Consider the following 19531-nt stretch of genomic DNA (forward strand, 5'->3'; position numbering starts at 1 on the left):
CTTAGTGTCATCTCATGTTTTGCCCCTGCTGTATGGGACCTGCTATGGGACGACTCCTTTCCAATGCACTGGGATAACAATGAGGCACCCTGAGACATGTGTGGTGGCTCCTCCTCATACCAGCATTATCCCAGTTTCTGGAAGGGCTTAAGAACATGAGAAGAGCCCTGATGCTGGATCAGACTGATGGTCCATCTAGTCCAGTACTCTGTTCACACAGTGGCCAACCAGCTGTCAACCAGGGACCAACAAAACAGGAAATGGTGCAACAGCACCCTCCCATCCATGTTCTCCAGTAACTGGTGCACACAGGCCTACTTTCTCGAATACTGGAGGTAGCACACAACCATCAGGGCTTCTGCCATGCAGCCCATGTTTCTCACGTGCCGGGCTGATCCCATAGTGTGGGAACTTAGACATGTCAGTGTATTGGCTAAGCTGGGGAACTGGGAGAGGTAGGGCTTAGCACAGCTTTCCTCAACCTGATACCTCCAGATGTTTTGGGCCACAACTCCCATTACTCCTGACCATTGACCATGCTGGCTGGGGCTGATAGCATTGGTAGTTCAACACATTTAGACAGCTCTACGTTGGGGAAGGCTGGCTTAGAGGGTCTGTTCTTAACGGGGGTTACTTTTTTGCAGCCATTTTGTGTTACAGGTTGCTCTCATGGTTACGTGAGGGTTGGGAGATACAATGGTTGCACATTCCTGCTGCCTCTTACAGTTCACCATGTGTGATGTTCTGTCCCGTTGCAGACTCGCATCCCCTTTGTGGTGGCCGAGCGTGTGAGCTGGGACAAAATGTGTGAGACTCTCAACCAGAAGTTCATGGCTGAGGTGCAGACCACTAAAGGCCTGCTGGACCAGCACTATTTCTTCTTGGCCCAGAAGATCTTTGATGACAATGCCACCACTCCAGAGGAATTCCAGAAACGCCCTGTGTCGTGGTCCCAGTTCAATAAGGTGACTCCAGTGGATTTTGTAGGAAGAGTGGAATGACAGCCAGCTGGGTTTACCTGGCTCCCTCATTCTCACACTCCCTTTGACTTTTACAGGAGATGCTTCCTGGGAGAGGATTCACATTTTGGCAGTGGTTTGAAGGAGTCCTCGACCTCACCAAGAAATACCTGAAGGATTACTGGTCTGACAGGTAAAGGTTATACAATATAACCAGATGGATGCGACGGCCAGGAGTGCCTACTATCAGCTTCAGCTGATACGCCAGCTGCACCCCTTCTTAGAGTTAGAAGACCACGTGCTGGTAACCTCAAGGCTTGACTTCTGCAATGCGCTCTACACAGGGCTACCATTGCATCTAGTTCGGAAACTTCAACTAGTTCAAAATACGGCAGCCAGGTTGGTCACCAGTACATCTAGGGGTGACCACATTACCCCAACATTAAAATCACTCCACTGGCTGCCAATTAGTTTCCGGGCAAAATACAAAGTGTTGGTCATTACCTTTAAAGTCCTAAATGGTTTGGGTCCAGGTTACCTGCGGGATCACCTTCTCCCATACAGTCCGCCCTGCACACTCAGGTCCTCTGGGGTGAACTTACTTCAGTCAGCTAAAACTAGGCTGACATCAGTTTCCCAGAGGACCTTTTCTTCTGTCGCCCCCAGATTGTGGAATGGCCCGCCGGAGGAGATTCGTAAAATTAACTCTCTGTGCCTTTTCCGGCAGGCCTGTCCAGATCAATGTTAAATCATGAATTTTTAAGATGTATTGATTCCTGTTCTAATGTTATTCCCCGCCTCGATCCAAAGGGAGAGGCGGGTAAGAAATAAATAAATAAATATTATTATTATTATTATTATTATTATTATTATTATTATTATATAGAATGCAGCAGTTAAAATAAACAACATAAACAGCATACAAACTGCGATACTGAACGATAAACAGAAAGAGGATAAATGATTTAAAGAAATGTTTTATATAATGTCATATAAGATTGTTAACAATATCAGGCACGTGATATTTAGTGCTCTGACCACACAAAAGTATACTGTATTTTATATTACGGTTTTATACTGTTGTTCTATACTTTGAATTGTCTTAATTTTGTAAACCGCCCAGAGAGCTTTGGCTATTGGGCGGTATAGAAATGCAATAAATAAATAAATAAATAAATTTATAATTGTGAGTCGCTTGATAAACAATGAAACATAAATCTGTCCACAGTTAAACAAAAATAGTTTATAGTTGCAAGACGCTTGATAGAAAAATTGTTTTACTTGATTAAACAAAAGTTATTTATAGTTGCAAAATGCTTAGTAGGAAACTTGATTAGTTTATAGTTGCGAGACGCTTGATAAGAAACTTGATAAAAAAAAGGGTTGTTTTTAGTTGCGAGATGCTTAGTAAGAAACTTGTTTAACAGGCTGCCAGCTTAATAAACCCGTTTTGCCTTAAGCTTCTTCAGACACCGTCACAGCATTTTTGGCATGGGGAGAAATTAAAGGGTTCTTTCCTCAAATTGAACAAAATTTATTATCATCCGTAGTAGGTATTGACTCTTGATTCTCAGCCAAAGCACACCAAATGCTCCTGGGCGGTATATTCTTGACCAGCTCAATTACTTTTAATTAATTTTAAATATGTCTTGTGTGTTTGAAGCCTGCACTAACATCTTCAGTCAGTAGATGGCAGGATTTCCTAACCAGAGCATGGCTTTGCAGTTCATACAGTTTGAGCCCATGGGAGATTATAGGCCCGAGGGACAGAGTTCTATGTTTATTTCCTTCGTCCTGGTGTGGCACACTGCCCTCTCGGGGAAATAGAGTGGACTAACGCCTCCCTCAAGGGCCTGTAGGGATGCACCACAGCTAGGGATATCAGGTGGGGTGGGCACAGTATGTCCAACTCTGTCAGCTGTGCAATTTTTTTATTATTATTATTTATTTATATAGCACCATCAATGTACATGGTGCTGTACAGAGTAAAACAGTAAATAGCAAGACCCTGCCGCATAGGCTTACAATCTAATAAAATCATAGTAAAACAATAAGGAGGGGAAGAGAATGCAAACAGGCACAGGGTAGGGTAAGCAGGCACAGGGTAGGGTAAAACTAACAGTAGAAAGTAACAGTAGAAGTCTGCACAACATCAAGTTTTAAAAGCTTTAGGAAAAAGAAAAGTTTTTAGTTGAGCTTTAAAAGCTGCGGTTGAACTTGTAGTTCTCAAATGTTCTGGAAGAGCGTTCCAGGTGTAAGGGGCAGCAGACGAAAATGGACGAAGCCGAGCAAGGGAAGTAGAGGCCCTTGGGCAGGCGAGAAACATTGCGTGAAGGCTTCGCTGTATCAAACTAAGGGCTATTCCAACCCGTGCAAAGATGGGTCCGTTCACTAGTAAATAATATAGTAATGAAGGCAAATATTTATTTATTTTATTTATTTTATTTATTACATTTTTATACCACCCAATAGCCGAAGCTCTCTGGGCGATTTACAAAAATTTAAACCGTGAAAAGCATAAAAACAACCAACAATTTAAAAACATGAATGCAAAATACAATATAAAAAGCACAACCGGGATTAAAACCACACCAAAAAAAATTGATATACGGTAGGTTAAAACATAGAATTAAAACAGCAAAGTTTAAATTTAAGTTAAATTCAGTGTTAAAATGCTGAGAAAATAAAAAGGTCTTCAGCTGGTGACGAAAGGAGTACACTGTAGGCGCCAGGCGGACCTCTCTGGGGAGCTCATTCCACAGCCGGGGTGCCAAAGCGGAAAAGGCCCTCTGTGTAGGGTGACCATATGAAAAGGAGGACAGGGCTCCTGTATCTTTAACAGCTGTATTGAAAAGGGAATGTCAGCAGGTGTCAATTGTATATATGGAGAACCTGGGGAAATTCCATCTTCATCACACAAGTTAAAGCTGCAGGTGCCCTGCCCTCTTTTAAATCTGGCCACTCTAGTATAGCTCCTGCACCTTTAACTGTTGTGATGAAGAGGGAATTTCACCAGGTTCTCCATATATACAAATGACCCCTGCTGAAATTCCCTTTTCTATGCAACTGTTAAAGATACAGCAGCCCTGTCCTCCTTTTCACAATGGTCACCCTACCTCTGTGTATATGAGTGTATAACCAGTCTGTTGATTTACTCCTCCCCCTGCCCCTCCAGCTTTTTAATTTTCCTTTTCTCTCTCTCTCTCTCTGTCCATCTGTCCCACACAGGCTCATCATGGGCTTTGTCAGCAAACAGTATGTTTTCAGTTGCCTGAACAATGCACCAGTCGGCACTTTCCTGCTACGCTTCAGTGACTCCGAGATCGGTGGCATCAGCATCGCCTACGTCACTTACTTCCAGAATGGTATGGCCTTGCATATGGCAGCTGTTAGGGCTTCCTGTTCTCCCAGCTGATTTCTACAGCCGTCGAAATCAGATCCCCTACAGACATATACAATTGTTGGTTGCAGCACGATTGATGATAGCTAGGAACTGGAAGGTCCAAGGGGAATATTCTATTGAGGAATGGTATAAAGTAGTATGGGACATAGCCATTAATGATAAACTGACATGCAATATTAAGTGGAGAAAAGGCGTAACTAAAATAAATGAGTTCGAAGGAATCTGGAAACAGTTCCTAGTGTTCGTGTTTACTAAGGGAAGTGGGAAACCACCAGCAGAAGAAATGATTAGATTTTGGACTCAAGAATGATCCCGAGGTGGGGGGTGCACATTTATGTTAAGAATGAAGATGTTGTAGTGTGATAAGGCATATGTAATAGTTTTTGATATTTGTACTCAACAATTATTCAATATGTATGCAGCAGATATTTGATGTATTTTTTTTCTTATTGTGTTTGTTTTAGTTATATTTTGGAAATGTTTATCTATGTTTATATAGTGTTGAAAATGAATAAAAATTATTATATATATATAAAAAAAAAGAAATCAGATCCCCTGTCACTGTGGGAGGTTGTTTTTCAGCGTTCCCTTCACTTTGGCTGCAATCCAAAGCATTCTTACTTGGGAGTAAGCCCCAGTCAACTGACTAGGATTTACAGTTGAGTAAATGTCATAGGGTTGTGCTGTTTATCTAGCCGTTATGCTGTGAACACTGGCCTTCTCCTTCACAGCTGTTGTTATTATTATTATTTATTGCATTTATATACCGCCCCATAGCTGAAGGGCTTTGGGCGGTTTACAATGCCTCCTCCCAGCCATTGGAGCTCCTTGTGACTGATCTACAATGTGACACCACAGGACAGGATATAGAGGACTTATGTCTGTGGGAGCTGTGCCCACTTTCGATCCTACATTCCGCAGTCAGTGCGTAGGATAGGCACTTCATTCTGCTTGAGGAGGCATCCCGAGTTTCAGGGGTTACTGCTCCCTATTGTATTGGTGTTTCTATGAGCTCCATCAGACAAGGAAAATCGCGTTTGCTTAGCATCACTTCTCCGTCCGCGCGTTTGTCCCTCATTACTTCCTCTTTTGAAAGAGGAAGTAAACAACGTGCATGTGGCCCATTCATTGGGCCGTTTTGATCCTGCTGCTTCTCCTGCACACAGCCAGAGACAAGCAGCAACTTCTGTCTTTAAAATGAATCAAACTTAACTGGGGTAGAAGGGGCAGGAGGCGCGCAGGAGGCAGACGACGTTGTGAGAGGGACCTGTGAAGATCTGTGAGTGCCCAGTAGTGCAAAAAAAAATGCTAGTCTGATGGAGCTCTGTGACAGGACAGAAGACCATGCTCAGGGGAGCAGGCATCTCCGTTCTACTATGCGCTCACAACATTATTTTCTTCCTCTGCTGCTTTCTCCCTGCCTGGTTTAGGTTCCACACAAGTGGAGAACATCCAGCCATTCACGTCAAAGCAGCTGTGCATCCGATCACTTGCCGACTGCGTTATGGATCTGTCGCAGCTCGAGACACTGTATCTTGACAGGCCCAAACATGAGGCTTTTGGGAGGCACTATAACAGTAAGTGATAAGGAAGGCAAGGAGGAGTGGGCTTAGTTCCATCTGTTTCTGAAATGGCTGCTATTCCCCAAAAGCCAAGCATTCATTCTCTGCTTCTTGATAGGCAGGATCAGAACTGGATGTCTTCTGACAGCCCAGGTGGAAAGCGAGAATGACCTGGTTTGCATGTCACGATAGCCCAACCTGGTTTAATTTAACCGCAGGGGCTGTTGCTTCATGTTGGGTGCCTTTGGGTGCCATTAAGGAGTATCAAGCTGTAATAAAACACAAACAATAACGTTGTGCAATGAGCCACAAACATTCTACATTCACTCAGCATTTGATAAATGGTTGCCTGTATACATTATTTCTCCCCAACCCCACCATGTTCCAACACATGGTTAGGTATTTCCCCAAGGACCACTACACACTCATTTTAAATCAAATGTGCTTTCCACTCAGTGCTACTTTCCCAGCATAGATCCTCTTCTGCGTTCTGTCTTTAACAAAAAAAATTGTAAGTAATGCTTAAACAACCTATTTTCTTTTTTCAGTAGCTGTACGTCAAATGTAAAAGCTACACAGCCTAGAATGGCCATTGGCCGCAATTCTATAAAAATGCCAATGGCCTTGAATCTGTCACACAGCTAAAACAAACTGGGGGCTCATCTGCACCAAGCAGAGTATTCCACTATGAAAGCAGTATGTAAAGGGCAGGAGCCACACTACTGCTTTACAGCAGTATTGAAGTGCATTGACAACTGTTGGGGCCCATTGACACATACTATATATTGCTTTCATACTGCTGTATGCTGCTTGGTGTGGCTCTTGCCGTTTGTGTTCCTCTTTCATGGTGGAGTATCCTGCTTGGTGTAGATGAGCCCTGAGAGCTATGCAAGGGTTATTTAACACTCAGCAGCTGTGTTTGCACACCATGGCAACCCCTAAGTGGCGGTTGGGCGCATATTGGGCGCATATTGTTTTACTATGATTTTATTAGATTGTAAGCCTATGCGGCAGGGCCTTGCTATTTACTGTTTTACTCTGTACAGCACCATGTACATTGATGGTGCTATATAAATAAATAATAATAATAATAATAATAATTAGACAAACCTCAAATAACCTATGACTTGTTTTAGGGTTATCCAATGGCTGTCTAACCCTCAAATAACCCCTGCGCCCTGGGTTCACATAACATAAAAACCATGGCATAAAAACCATACCCACGGGTACCATGGCAGATCCTGTGGGTAAATTAAACCAGGGTGGACTGCTGTGACTTGTGAAGAGGCCCATTATGTCTCTGGACTGGTTCAAATGATTGCCAGGTTGCCTATTCAAGCCACAGTTTGTTGTGTCATCCAAACCTGGGTGACGGGGGTTGAGGGTTAAACCCTCAAATAACCCATGGCCTGTTGTAGGGTTATTTGAGGGTTGTTTAACCCTTAAACAACCTCTGCTGCTCAGGTTTGGATGATGCAACGAGCCATGGCGACCTCCCACCAGGGGCTGAATATTCAAATTGGTCACCCACCTGTGCTGCAACTCACTGTGATTTAAATAAGCTAAAGTGGGCTGCAGTGATTGTATGAGCTGGACGTGTGTGTGCGTATGTGTGTATGTAGGATGGGGGTTGTACATTAGAAACCGCAAAAGAAGGCTGATACCTAATCCAGGTTTTCTCCCGTGCAAGGATGGGCAGAAGGTAGATTGGGGATGTACTGGTAGATTTCTGAGTGATTTGCCAATAGATCGCCAGGCGTTTCTGATTCCCAATTGTTTAACAACAGAGCAACAAATGGGCTCCCCTTCTCTAAATTCGCCTGCAGAGATGGAGGAAAATGGTGGCAGTAGGGATTTTTGTGTGAGTGGACTGTGAATTCAATTCTGGTAGTAGAAAACAAATCCTGGGCTGAATGTGGTTTTGGCAGCACCCGTCTTCTGTACTTCTGAAAGTATGTTCCTCCCTTCACAAGCCAGTCATTTGCACCTGGCTGTGGTTGGTGGACTTTGAGGTTCTAGTAAGGAATAAAGTAGGTCCCCCACAAGCCTGACGTCAGTCCACCCTTGCGCTAGTGAAACCGAAGTCTAGAGGCTTTGTCTTTTAAAGCCTCATGTGTAGAGGATCCTTCTCCCTTTATGAACCTCTCGTCCTCTAGGGCAGCCTTCGCCAACATGGTGCCCTCTAGAAGTTTTAGATGACGACACCCATCAGCTCCAGCTAGCATGGTCAGGAATGGTGGGAATTGTCATCCAAAACACCTGGAGGTCACCATCGTGGGGAAGGCTGCAGTAGACCTATAAGCTTTTGCCATGTGCTGTGCTCTGCCTTCACTCGCTGGGGTTTGGATGGTGGCTCATAAGTTGACCCATAGCCCAACCGCTGCCCACCCCCACCCCACCCCGGGGTCCTAGTTTGAGAAATTGTCTTTATGAAAAATGTTGAACCTGCTTGTGTGTCGTGGGCATGAACATTGGGTGTGTTTCCTCCTACAGAAGAGAAACCAACGAAGACCCCTTACGTCCCAGCCACATTGAAGATAAGTGTGGGCCCGTGAGTATGCAAATTCTTCTACTTCTGGGGAAAACAACATGGTTCAGATGAATGAGGATTTCTCCTACTTCTCTTCACTTTATTGGGGATGCGGTAGATATGCGCTAGAGATCTGTTCCTAGCTTAATTCCCAACTAATTTACCTCTCAGCTAGTAGACAATGCCTTGAACCAGGGGTGGACAACTTGTAGGCTGAAACATCCTGTATGCACCAGTTGCTGGGGAACATGGGTGGGAGGGTGCTGTTGCACCATGTCCTGCTTGTTCATCCCTGGCTGATGGCTGGTTGGCTACTGTGTGAACAGAGTGTTGGACTAGATGGACCCATGGTCTGATCCAGCATGGCAGTTCTTATGTTCTTATCTGGAGAGCCCCAACTCCCATCAATCCTAGCCAGTATAGCCAGTGGCGAGGGATGATGGAAGCTGTAGGCTAAAACATCTGGAGGGCCACAGGTTGCCCACCTCCACCTTAAAAACAAAGGATTGGCTCCAGATTTAGTCTGGAGTAGACCCATTGAAACCAATGGAACTTAAGCTAAGGCCAGTGGGGAATTGGCAAGCCTAGCAGCTAGTGCTGGAATTATTATGAATCAATGGACTGAGAATTGTTTCCCCTTCCAATAAAACAGGGTAGATTGAAAGAAGGGTGATGCTGAGTCGTCTTGTGTTTCTTCTGAAAATGGAAAGTTGGTTGTAGAATCATAGAATAGTAGAGTTGAAAGGGGCCTATGAGGCCATCAAAGCCACCCCCCTGCTCAGTGCAGGAATCCATCTTAAAGCATCCCTGACAGATGCTTCTTGAAGGCCTCTAGAGCTCCCTGGGTCATTGGATCCATTGTCATACTGCTCTAACAGTAAGTTTTTCCTGTTGTCCAGCCAGAATCTGGCTTCCTGTAACTTGAGCCCATCTCCTTCCTCTGCCTTACCCAAAATGGCAGCGAATATATAATACAAATGCCATTTTGAACAAGGCACAGAAATACCATTTAAACAAAGATCGGATATAGCATCTTTGCTAGTGAAGATGCAAGAAGTGTATGTGCGTGTGGGTATACAGACATATGCACACACATATACACATGCCTAGAAAGTAGGGCTGATCACATTGTGCATGTATACAACTTGGTATTTCATCATGTGGTGACTTGAGAACAGTGCCCTCCGGAGGTGTTGGACTCCAAACTCCCAGAATCCCCCACTCTGCTTTAGGCCAGGGGTTGGCAGAAAGTAGATCTCCAGATGTTTTGGACTTCAATATCCAGCATTCCTGTCTATTGGCCATGCTCCTTCTGGGAGTTGAAGGCCAATAGATCTGCTTTCTGCCCTCCCCTTCTCCAGCACATAAAAGGAGTCCTAGTTTATTGGACTAAAGTTCCATCTACCCCAGCATCTTGTTTCCAACAGTGACCAGACAAATGCCACCCAGAAACCCACAAGCAGAGCAAGAAGGAAACAGCCCTGCCCAGTATTTGCCCATGGCATCTGGCATTCAAAGCCACTGAATACGGCGGTCCCATTTTGCTATTGTGGCTAACGATGGACCTATCCTCTATGGACTTGCCTTGATCTGTTTTTAAAGCTGACTAGGCCGGTTTCCATCACTACATTTTGCAGCAGTATATTGCATATGTTGACTGTACTGTGCAAAGAACTCACCGATAGTTGAACATTTGAACAGCCTACACCGAAGAGTATTGTGTGAGTTGAGGGGCTATGAGCTCCGTCTCTGGTAGTTGGTACATGGCAGGGGTGCAGAACCTCAGGCCCTGGGGCCAGATCTGGCCTGCCTGCGGTTCTCCCCAGATGGCCACACACCCTTCCCTGAGTCCCACTATCTTTCCCCTCATCCCCAATCTTTTGGTGGCTTCCCAACTTTTGTGCAGTTTCCCCTCTACTCTGAAAGGCTCAAACGTCTTTCCTAAGTCTTGAGTTTCTGGCTGTGAGAGTTTTAAGCTAAAATAATGCTGGGAATGCAGACCCCCAAAGCTTAGCAGAAATGGAATCTCGCCGTCGGGCTGAAAGAGGATCTGTGCTCCTGCTCTGTGACAACTCTCTGACACTTGCAAATCATGACTCAGGGGCTGTCTTGAGGAGGCACATGGGTGCCTCAACCCCCCCAAACCCCCATGCTTGCGCTCCTTCAGGTTGTCCTCATCTAAGGAGCGAGGAAGAGTGGCCGTCCCATGCACCGCTGCCCATGCACCGGGGTACCCGCACCTCCATCCCTCCAGGTTTTGTTTTGTTTCGTTGTAAACCTTTTTCTCGGGGCCAAGCATCCTTCTCCCCTCATCGGAGGAGGCGCGGAGGCAGCCATTCGGCTCGCTGGCCCACCCCTGTCCTGGCAAATGGCAACCAATCAGGGGCCGCCATCTGCCTGGACATGCCTCCGACGCAGCTCCAGAGCAAGGCGACAGACAGCAGATGCCTCGCTGCAAGAGAGAAAAAATGACCTAGCACTACTGCAGAGCCACCCTGGGGCTTTCCCCTTGGCAAGACAAGGCCTTAGTATGGCTAGCACTGAGTCATCAACTGTCCCGTGTGAATTCACCAACCCGTAGATTTTCCATAACAAATGGAAGCTGATGCAAGCTATGTTCAATTCCAGGACTTCCTTGTACCCTTCTCCATCCATTCTGAACCCAGCCGACTCTATGAACAACCTCCACGGGCAACCTGTAATGCTTTCTGATCCTGCTTCTCATGAGTAAGTGTCCAGTCTCTAATGTGAAGAGAATCCTGTCGTTGGGAGTATAATGGCTCTATGTGTGTGTGTGTGTGTGCGTGTGTGCGAGAAACAGGATAAGGAAGGCTGCCCATGGTTTTACATTGCCCTCTAGGAGTGAGTAAAATGTTTTATTGGAGAATTCAGTATGTAGTCCCTATGATTTCCTCTAGCATGAAGAAGGTAAGGGACCACGGGACAGAGGCAGACTACCCTTTGAGGGGTAGAGGCTGGCCAGAGGGGCTCATGGACCCTAATTAAAGCACAGGGACCATAACGGCCTGCTCTGGGACGCTGATGTGAGCTTCTTTACGTAGCTTCTGCCCCTCCTTCTAAATATCCTTCAGGAATCTTGTAATATCCTTAAGCAGTGCACAGTGGAACGGGGATGCTTTCTTCATACAAAAAAAAAAAAAAGGTTACAAAACACTGGCAGCTGAACCAGTGGTCATGTTCAGGCATTACAACAATCAGGGTATTTTAAATAGCTTCCACCTGGGGCTAATCAACCCTGGGATGCTCTAAACCTGGGTTGTCTCTGCCCCAACAAGCCAGGATTCCCAGTTCAAACATCATGCTAAACAGCCCAGGGATGGAGCATTCCTTGGCAGGAGCCAGCATACTGACTTGCTCCCGCTTCATTTACAACAACCGCCTTGAGGCCCAGCATTGGGCAAAAGGCGGGATATAAATAACAACAACAACAACCAGGGTTTAAAAAAAACGGGTCGTATTATTATTATTATTTATTTATTTATTTATTTATTTATATAGCACCATCAATGTACATGGTGCTGTATAACTTCCCATTCCATCCCATTCCTCCACAGAGTTAAATGCCCTGTGGAGGAATGAAGTGTGTAACACTGATGCTTATATAACTTGTCACCTCCTACAGCTAACAACTACGTGCACAAGAGAATCACGAAATTCAGCGACGTAAATAATCGTTAAAGAGTATGACTGACATCAGCATAACCCCACCCCACCCCAACCTGCTGGTTTCGTGGGAGTTGGGATATGAAAGCATTCACCCATTTTTTAGGATGTGTTCTTGGAAAGTTTTTGATTTCGAGAAGAGGCCATGAACTCACGTGACTTAAGTCTGTGACAACAGGCCAAACTACACATGATATTGCAGAGGGGAAAGCCCCGGGGTGGCAGCAGCCATTGCGGAGCCATCCAAGGGCTTTTCCCCTGAAGCACCGAATTCAAAGAGTCTGGGACTTATCCCAACTTCTTTCTGTGGAGCAAGGTGACAACGGTGCATCTCTATCGCCTTGCTCCTTCCCCGAATTTGGAGCATCTTTTAAAAGGGGGGGGGAGTTTCTAGCCCTTTTCATTATAGAGATACAAAGAAAAAAATGCACGGGCTTTATTTTACTCAGTTGCTTGCTAAGAAGTAAGTCTGGTCTCTCACATTCCATCATTTTCTGGCCAGCAAGTGCGTCATGACAAGTACATAATGCTTAATGTAAATAAATCTGGCATATATATATATATATATATATATATATATATATATATATATATATATAATACACAATAGTTACTCAGTGCCTTTATGACGGCTTGCAGCAGTTCGTGTGTAATGGTTACAGTGTTGGCCTAGAACTAGGGAGATTTCAGGTTCAAACCCCCACTCAGCCATGATCCCCACTAGTTGATTTTGGGCCAGTTACTCTCTCTTTCCACGTAACAGGGTTGTCGTAAGGAGAAAAAGGAGGGAAGCCCTATCTACGCTGCCCTGAGCTCCTCAGAGGAAGGGTGGGATAAGAATGCAATGAACAAATAAATGAAGGCAGGATTAAACAATGAAATAAATATATTAAAAACAAGGCTTGGATTCAGCATCTTTGTCCTGCTAGTGGAAAACTAACAGTCCTCTCCTCTCTGCAGCCACCTGTGTGGCCTCCAATTCTGTTCTGGAGAGCTGGGGGACTCACCGGAGGAGACTTGGGCCTTGTCTAGACAATGGGTTTGCCTTGGGGTGGATTTGCAGTAGCAGCAGGTCATCTACATGACACAGCCGCCACTGTGAAGCCATCCCGTGGCAAACCCTGGAAACTCCGCTGAAAAAAAGTCAGGCACTTACCCCAACTTTTTTTGTCTGCGGAGGCGTGTCACAGCCGATGGCACTCGCTGATTGGTTGCCGTTGGCTGGACAGGGAAGGATGCACACTTCCAGGAACTCAGGAGAGCCCCGTGGTAAATAAATACAAAAAATGGGGGGGGGGAGAAGAACGGGGCCTGTTCCTCCCCCCCCATTTAATTTTTTTTTTTATCTGTATCTGTGAAGCTGTGCAGATACAGATAATTATAATAAAAAATGGGGCGGGTCCCCCTCCTCATCAGCATCCCCCTGCGTCCCCCTCCTCATCTTCCTCTGGCTGCCTCGTTCCTGCCCCATCCCTCCCGGTGCTCAGCACAGCGGAAGCTGTGATGGAAAGTCCACATTTGCGTTCCTTTCTGTGCAGATGTTGGGAAGGAATGCAAGTGTGGGAGCCGGAGGCCTCACGGCGCCAAAGCACTACCATCAAGACTGGTGCTTGGAGGTCATGCGGGGGTGATGGTGGCGGTAGGAGAGGGCTCGGAAGCTCTGTGCTGCAAGCGGTATCCTTCCGCTGGTGTAACGCTGATGCTAGATACAACTCCCAAGTAAATAAATGTTTCTTGCAGTGGCCCTAGCTCTGCGTATCCATATCAAAGCACTTGTAATAAGATCTCTTTTTTACTGTACCTTTGGCAAATGTTCTTTTGCATGCTGTGCCCTTGCCACAGGCAGATGATTATGATTCAACCAACTATGGACATGTCTCCCTCCATGAGAACATCGTATGGAAACCAGCAATTGCTGCCGTAAGCATCCCTGCTAAACAGGCTGTTTTGTGTGTATTCTGTGTGTGTGTGTGTGTGTGTGTGAGAGAGAGAGAGAGAGGAAACAGAAAGACTAAATTTTACACATTTGTATCACTAAAAAACCAGCAAGCCAAGATAATATATAGAAAAATATATTTATTAATACATACAATTTCAAAGCAGCAAACATGGCAACCCGTCCAACATAATTGTTCATAGTCTGGACCCAGTGCTTTAAAACATCGTCTGTACGTTAAAACAAAAATGTTTATATACAATTGCTCTATTCATTGAATGCACTTTGGCTCTTACTCTTCATCAGCATAGTATGGTTTTTGGGGCACATCGCATGTATTTATTTAGTGTCTTTGTCCACATGTTTCCCTAGCGCTTCTCAGATGTAGCTTTGCTGAAGTTAGACTAGTGCTGTTTTTGTTTTTCCACTAAGAAACTGATCAAAACCAACAGAGAGCCAAAGCCTTTTTAACAAAGCCTTTAATGGTTAAATTCACGTTTGCACATTGTTTTGTTTTAATTGTTTTTATTACTTTTAAATTATATACTGGTTTTAACTTGAGTCATGGTTTAATTTTTTAGCGGTGTATATTTATTGTTTTATATTGTATGACTTTATCTGTACGCCGCCCTGAGATCCTAATGATATAGGGCGGGATACAAATGTTTTACATTTATAAATAAAAAGACTTGAATCCTCTTGTCATTCCCTTGAGCCAGGTAGCTTCAGAGTTTAAGTTGGTGTTTTGTGGAGGTGTTAGGACTTCTTCCAGTGGGAGTTGAGTTGTCCACTCTGTTCTTCTCTTGCTTCCCATAGTGAATTAATGCCCCACCAATACAGTCTGGGCAATGCTTCACCCCTCGGTCCAATGGAGACATACGCCATGCCTCAGGATGTCGATATGATGGACTGTATATCTGAGCTCACCCCAACATACCCGAGGGATCTTCAGCTCTGTGTGGTGCCAAGTATGATCAAGTGAGTATGGTAACCCATGCGGGCAGGTGGGCGGGAGAGGGCGTCAGTGGTGAGCTTCTTTCAGCGCAAGGGCTGAATTCAGATTTGGAGAAGCTCTTAGTGAGGATCATGGCTGAGGGGGGATTTGAACCTGAAATCTCCCTTCAGCGGTGGGCAGGGCCAAAAGCAAAATGATACGGGGCCAAAATGGCAGCACATTTTAGTTTAAAACTCTTACTGCCAGTAACTAAGCCTCAGGGGAGTCATTTTCTCCTTTCTCTTCTTCCAGGCATTTAACAGCATATGCGGAGTTTGTTTGTTTTTAACGGACCCCGGAACAGCTGTTTTTATAAGGATACTGTTGTTTTTATGCTTTTTATGTTTTTAAACTTTGTATATTTGTTTTTAATGTTTACTGTTTTCAACTTTTGTAAACCGCCCAGAGAGCTTTGGCTATGGGGCGGTATATAAATGCAATAAATAAAATAAATTTTGTTTGCTTAGAACAGGGAGGGGGGAGGCTGTGCTAAAGGCAGGAAATGGCTAAATGATTGGTGGTCAGGGGAAGCGGGGTGGAAAGAGGCTCTTGGAGGGCCGGATTGAGACCTTTGGGGGCCCAGATTTGGCCCACAGGCCTGAGGTTCTGCACTCCTGGGATAACAGGTGGGAAAGGGGATCTTCCTTCCCTGAACTGCCAGTGGTCAATCGACCTTAGTGACTGCTTCCTCTTCCTGTCATTCTGTCTGAGGGTATGTCATGGCTTCTCCCAATGAATCTTGGGAATTGTGGTTTTGAGAAGGGGCTGTGATATTATGACTAGCACTGAGTTGCCCCTTTCATGGTATCAGTTCCCAGGGTTTGTTGTTGTTTTTAGCCGTGAGCTGGCGTGAAGAATCAAGCGGTCTTGAAACTAGTTTAAATATTTACTACAGATATGCCCTATGTACCGGGGTGTGGCTCAGTGTGGAGAACAGGACTGTGGTTAGCCTTGCAAAGGGAGCTAAAAGTTAAGAGGAAAGGGAGAGAGGTGGAGGATACGTCTGAACATTGCAGCAGTAGGCTTGGTGTAGATAGCTTGGCTACCGATGAGATGCCAAGGAAACTAGGAGGTGCCACGGCAGTATTCAGGAACCTCTTGGACAAACGTGGGGCTGGGGGCAGGGAAGAGATGAGGGCAAGCATATGCATGCCTGTTTGTTGCTTTGCAAGGGCTTTAGCCTTGTACTCACTCACCTTCTCTTTTGCCTTCCTAGGATGCCAGACACGATTTCGCCACCCTCCGATGAAGACCTGGACTTCCTACTAAATCCTGAGCACAACCTGAATCACTGTTGTGAGGATCCAGCATGACTAGCATCTGTGCATAATCTTTCCATCCAAAGCTTTGGAGGGACTTTTATGGACTACGCAGCCATCAAGCCTGGACACGCGAGGGCAATGGTGGCTGGTGCCATTTTTTTATAGGGTACAGAAAACTCTTCTTGTGGCTCCACCCACATGCACTTCCCCTGCTATCGGAACCCTCAGACCTGCTCTCGAATCAAGAGAAGCTTCGATGCTGTGCTGGATCATATCATGAAACTATATGCTTTGCCAAGGGGCGTTCACCAGTTTTGATTAGGCAGGATTGCTAGGCACATGTTGTACCAGAGGCACAATCCCACTATTATGGAGTCTCCCTCCCTTGCAGCTTTGCACTGCCCTCTAGGGGTACAGGGCCCTATGGTCCTGCGGCTACTTCTGAATGATTGGGAGTGATGGGTTCCCTGTTGTAAAATATTGGACTTTGATGGCCACCAGCAGCCAAGCCAAGAGGGCATTTTCTCAGGATCTTTGGACTCAGCTGCTCCTTGGGTTAAGGTTGGTTGGGCTGCTGGGCAACTGGCCATGTGGAAAGACTCTAGTTGGCTCTTCTGTGCTGTTTGTCCAGTTTTTGCTTCAGAAGAAGAGATGCCATACTCTTGCCCAGGATTAAAAACCCACCAATCCCCATTGAACATCATAGTGCTGGTCGTACTGAGGCTGAGAGGTTTGTCAGACGAGCGTTTTATCGTACACTTGCTACTGCCCACTTACAGATGTACACGAGTCCTTCAGACGTCCTCCACCTCTCGCTCGTTTTTCCGTCGCAAAATAGACCTTTTAATCTTTTTTTTAAAAAAAACCAATGTGCTTTTTTTTTTTAAAAAAAATAATAATTAAAAAACAATTTTTAAAAAAATCTCCTGCTGGGTGCAGGAAAAGCGGTGTGATAAAAACAACCTCTGAATGGACCACATGGTCTTTGTTGACTTCCTCTTTCCCCTCCGGGAACAATGAGGAAGTGTGGAGAAGCGATGGTAAGCTGTCGGGGAGGGGGAAGAAATGGCAGCTAGGAGCTGGAGGCTAGAGGTGTGAATCCCCCTGGGCCCTGCCCCTGTTAAACTGGCCTGCTGCCTGAGTGGTGGTGGAGGACATCGTCCAGTCACCAGTGTTAAAATAAGACTCACCTGCCAGGTGTCTTGGCTTATGTCCTTCGAAGGGGAGAGGCCTAATCTTGTCTTTCGCCACAGGCAGCAAAACATTGTGTGCCAGTCTTGGAAATTTGCACATCCTCCACTGCTCATATCTTTCAGGACGATCCATTTCCAAAGCAGTGTTGGTGCGAGTTTTTGGCTGCAAGACCTAAATGGAATAATCTTAAGCCATTTCTCCTGCCTGGACAAGTTGGAGTTCAGTCTTCCCCTATATTGCCAGCCAACATCTTCCTCCACCTTTCCCTTTGGCTTCCTTGTTATTCAATCTCCACCCCACCTCATCGTCCAATGTCCCTTAATCCCATTTTGCAGCTGGTGTAGGGTGCAATTTATAATAAGCCATAAAATAAGACTTTATTCCAAAATAACAAAATAAATAATCTACTGTACACATTACAAAGGAAAGGGTGCTAATTTTTCCTATAAAGACACCAAAGGCTCTATGGGAGAGGGTGACGACTAGAACCAATAGCAAGTGCGTATTTCTGATGCCTCGGCAGGTTTTCAAGGCTTCCCTGAACAATCTGTGTTTTACACCTGGAGTTTTCCAGCAATCGTTTACTCCAGGGAGGTTTGCTCTTGGACTGCTCCAGTGGCCATGTCTTTCGGGATGAAGTGACTGCTGCTCCTCTTTGGCCTCCATCCCGAGAAGCAGCAGTCCTGCTAGAGTCCTTTGCTTTGGGCAAAGGGGAAGAGAGGGAGTTGTCTTTCTCAGTGCCAGCGGTACAGGCGCCATGCTATGCCGGAGAACTCTCAAAATGGCAACGGGTGAGGACAGGTGCCCTTTCCCCCTACGGTTTTCTCAACTACAGTTCCTCTCTTCATTCCCTACACTTATTGAGCAGGGAGAGAGGGGGCTACAGTCAAGGAAGCCCTTGAAAGAGACACACACACACACACCCTCCCCAGACACAGCACGATCTACCTTCCGCAAGAGGACAGGGACCTTCCGTGAGAGCTGCACTTGCGGATGATCCCGCTGCCTGATTTTTAGGGAACCCTCTCTGCAACACTACAGCTCATACCATGCAGCAGGATCTCCTGACTGTAGCACCTTCAGGGGGCTGCCGTAGGAAAGAGGGGGTGGGGAAGTCCACCTTCACCAGTGACTTGATCCAGATGAAATCTGGACCGAAGCCCTCTCAATTCTTCCGGTGCTTAATTCCTCTTGGCAGTTCATTCCCTGCCCTGCTTGCATTAGAACCGCAGATGGAAAAGTATAAAGTCTAGACAAGGCTCAAGAACGTCGGCTGACTGCCTTAGGAAAGGCCAGGGAAAGAGAGAAAGAAATTGCTATAGCAAAGTGGGAGGGGTGGTTTTCCTTCCAGCTCTCATCAAGACAAGACCCACTTCCCCTTTTCTTCCCCTTCCTTTCCCATTTACAAATTATATAAAGTCAGGGTGCAGGAAGGCTAACAGGCAGGCAGGTGGAATTCCCGCAGCTGTATAATTTCAGTATATTACAAAAAATAATAATAAATCTGCTGCCGGAACATGACGGGGACAGAAGAGTAATCGTCACCAGCATGTCCACAAACAAACAGCAGCAAATAAATAATGTGGGGGCTGCCTGATCAGGTGTAAAATTCTAGAATAGGCTCTTTAGAGCTGTCACGGAAGCAAAGTACTTCGACACAGGGCTGAGCCCATGATCAGTACTACTATAGGTGACTAAATGCCAAGGGAAGTAATGTCAGAGCCGCTTTCAGCCTTCTGTATGAGATCTGCATTGGAGGGTGGGGTGGGGGGAGAAATTGATGGGTGGACGTTGGGGATGTGTCTCACTAGGGAGTCTTTGTGCATATGCAGGGGCGTGCACGTGTGAGAGAATGGCAGTGAAGAGAATGTGTTGTATGTACACATATGGGAGGCATGTATGAGTCAGTGCGTGGTTGTAAGAAATGTGGGTGTGGGGAGCATTTGGGAAGAAGATCAACGTTTTGTGGCTGAGAAATTGAAAGCCTTTCCATAAAGGGCAGTATAT

The 19531-nt window shown here is 45.7% G+C and overlaps 1 protein-coding gene across 1 annotated transcript in view; it reads left to right on the top strand.

Annotated features, from left to right (window-relative positions):
• The window catches only part of STAT6 (signal transducer and activator of transcription 6), a 90451-nt gene extending 72520 nt beyond the window's left edge, over positions 1-17931 (top strand). Inside the window, exons 13-21 of the mRNA XM_063119213.1 lie at positions 759-965; positions 1058-1152; positions 4188-4324; positions 5793-5939; positions 8418-8475; positions 11083-11181; positions 13981-14058; positions 14891-15052; positions 16285-17931. Of these exons, the coding sequence (XP_062975283.1) occupies positions 759-965; positions 1058-1152; positions 4188-4324; positions 5793-5939; positions 8418-8475; positions 11083-11181; positions 13981-14058; positions 14891-15052; positions 16285-16381 (1080 nt within the window). The 3' untranslated portion in view covers positions 16382-17931. The remainder of the gene's footprint in view (positions 1-758; positions 966-1057; positions 1153-4187; positions 4325-5792; positions 5940-8417; positions 8476-11082; positions 11182-13980; positions 14059-14890; positions 15053-16284) is intronic.
• The last annotated feature ends 1600 nt before the right edge of the window (positions 17932-19531 follow it).

Source organism: Elgaria multicarinata, chromosome 3, assembly GCF_023053635.1.
Source record: "Elgaria multicarinata webbii isolate HBS135686 ecotype San Diego chromosome 3, rElgMul1.1.pri, whole genome shotgun sequence".
NCBI classification, from domain to species: domain Eukaryota; kingdom Metazoa; phylum Chordata; class Lepidosauria; order Squamata; family Anguidae; genus Elgaria; species Elgaria multicarinata.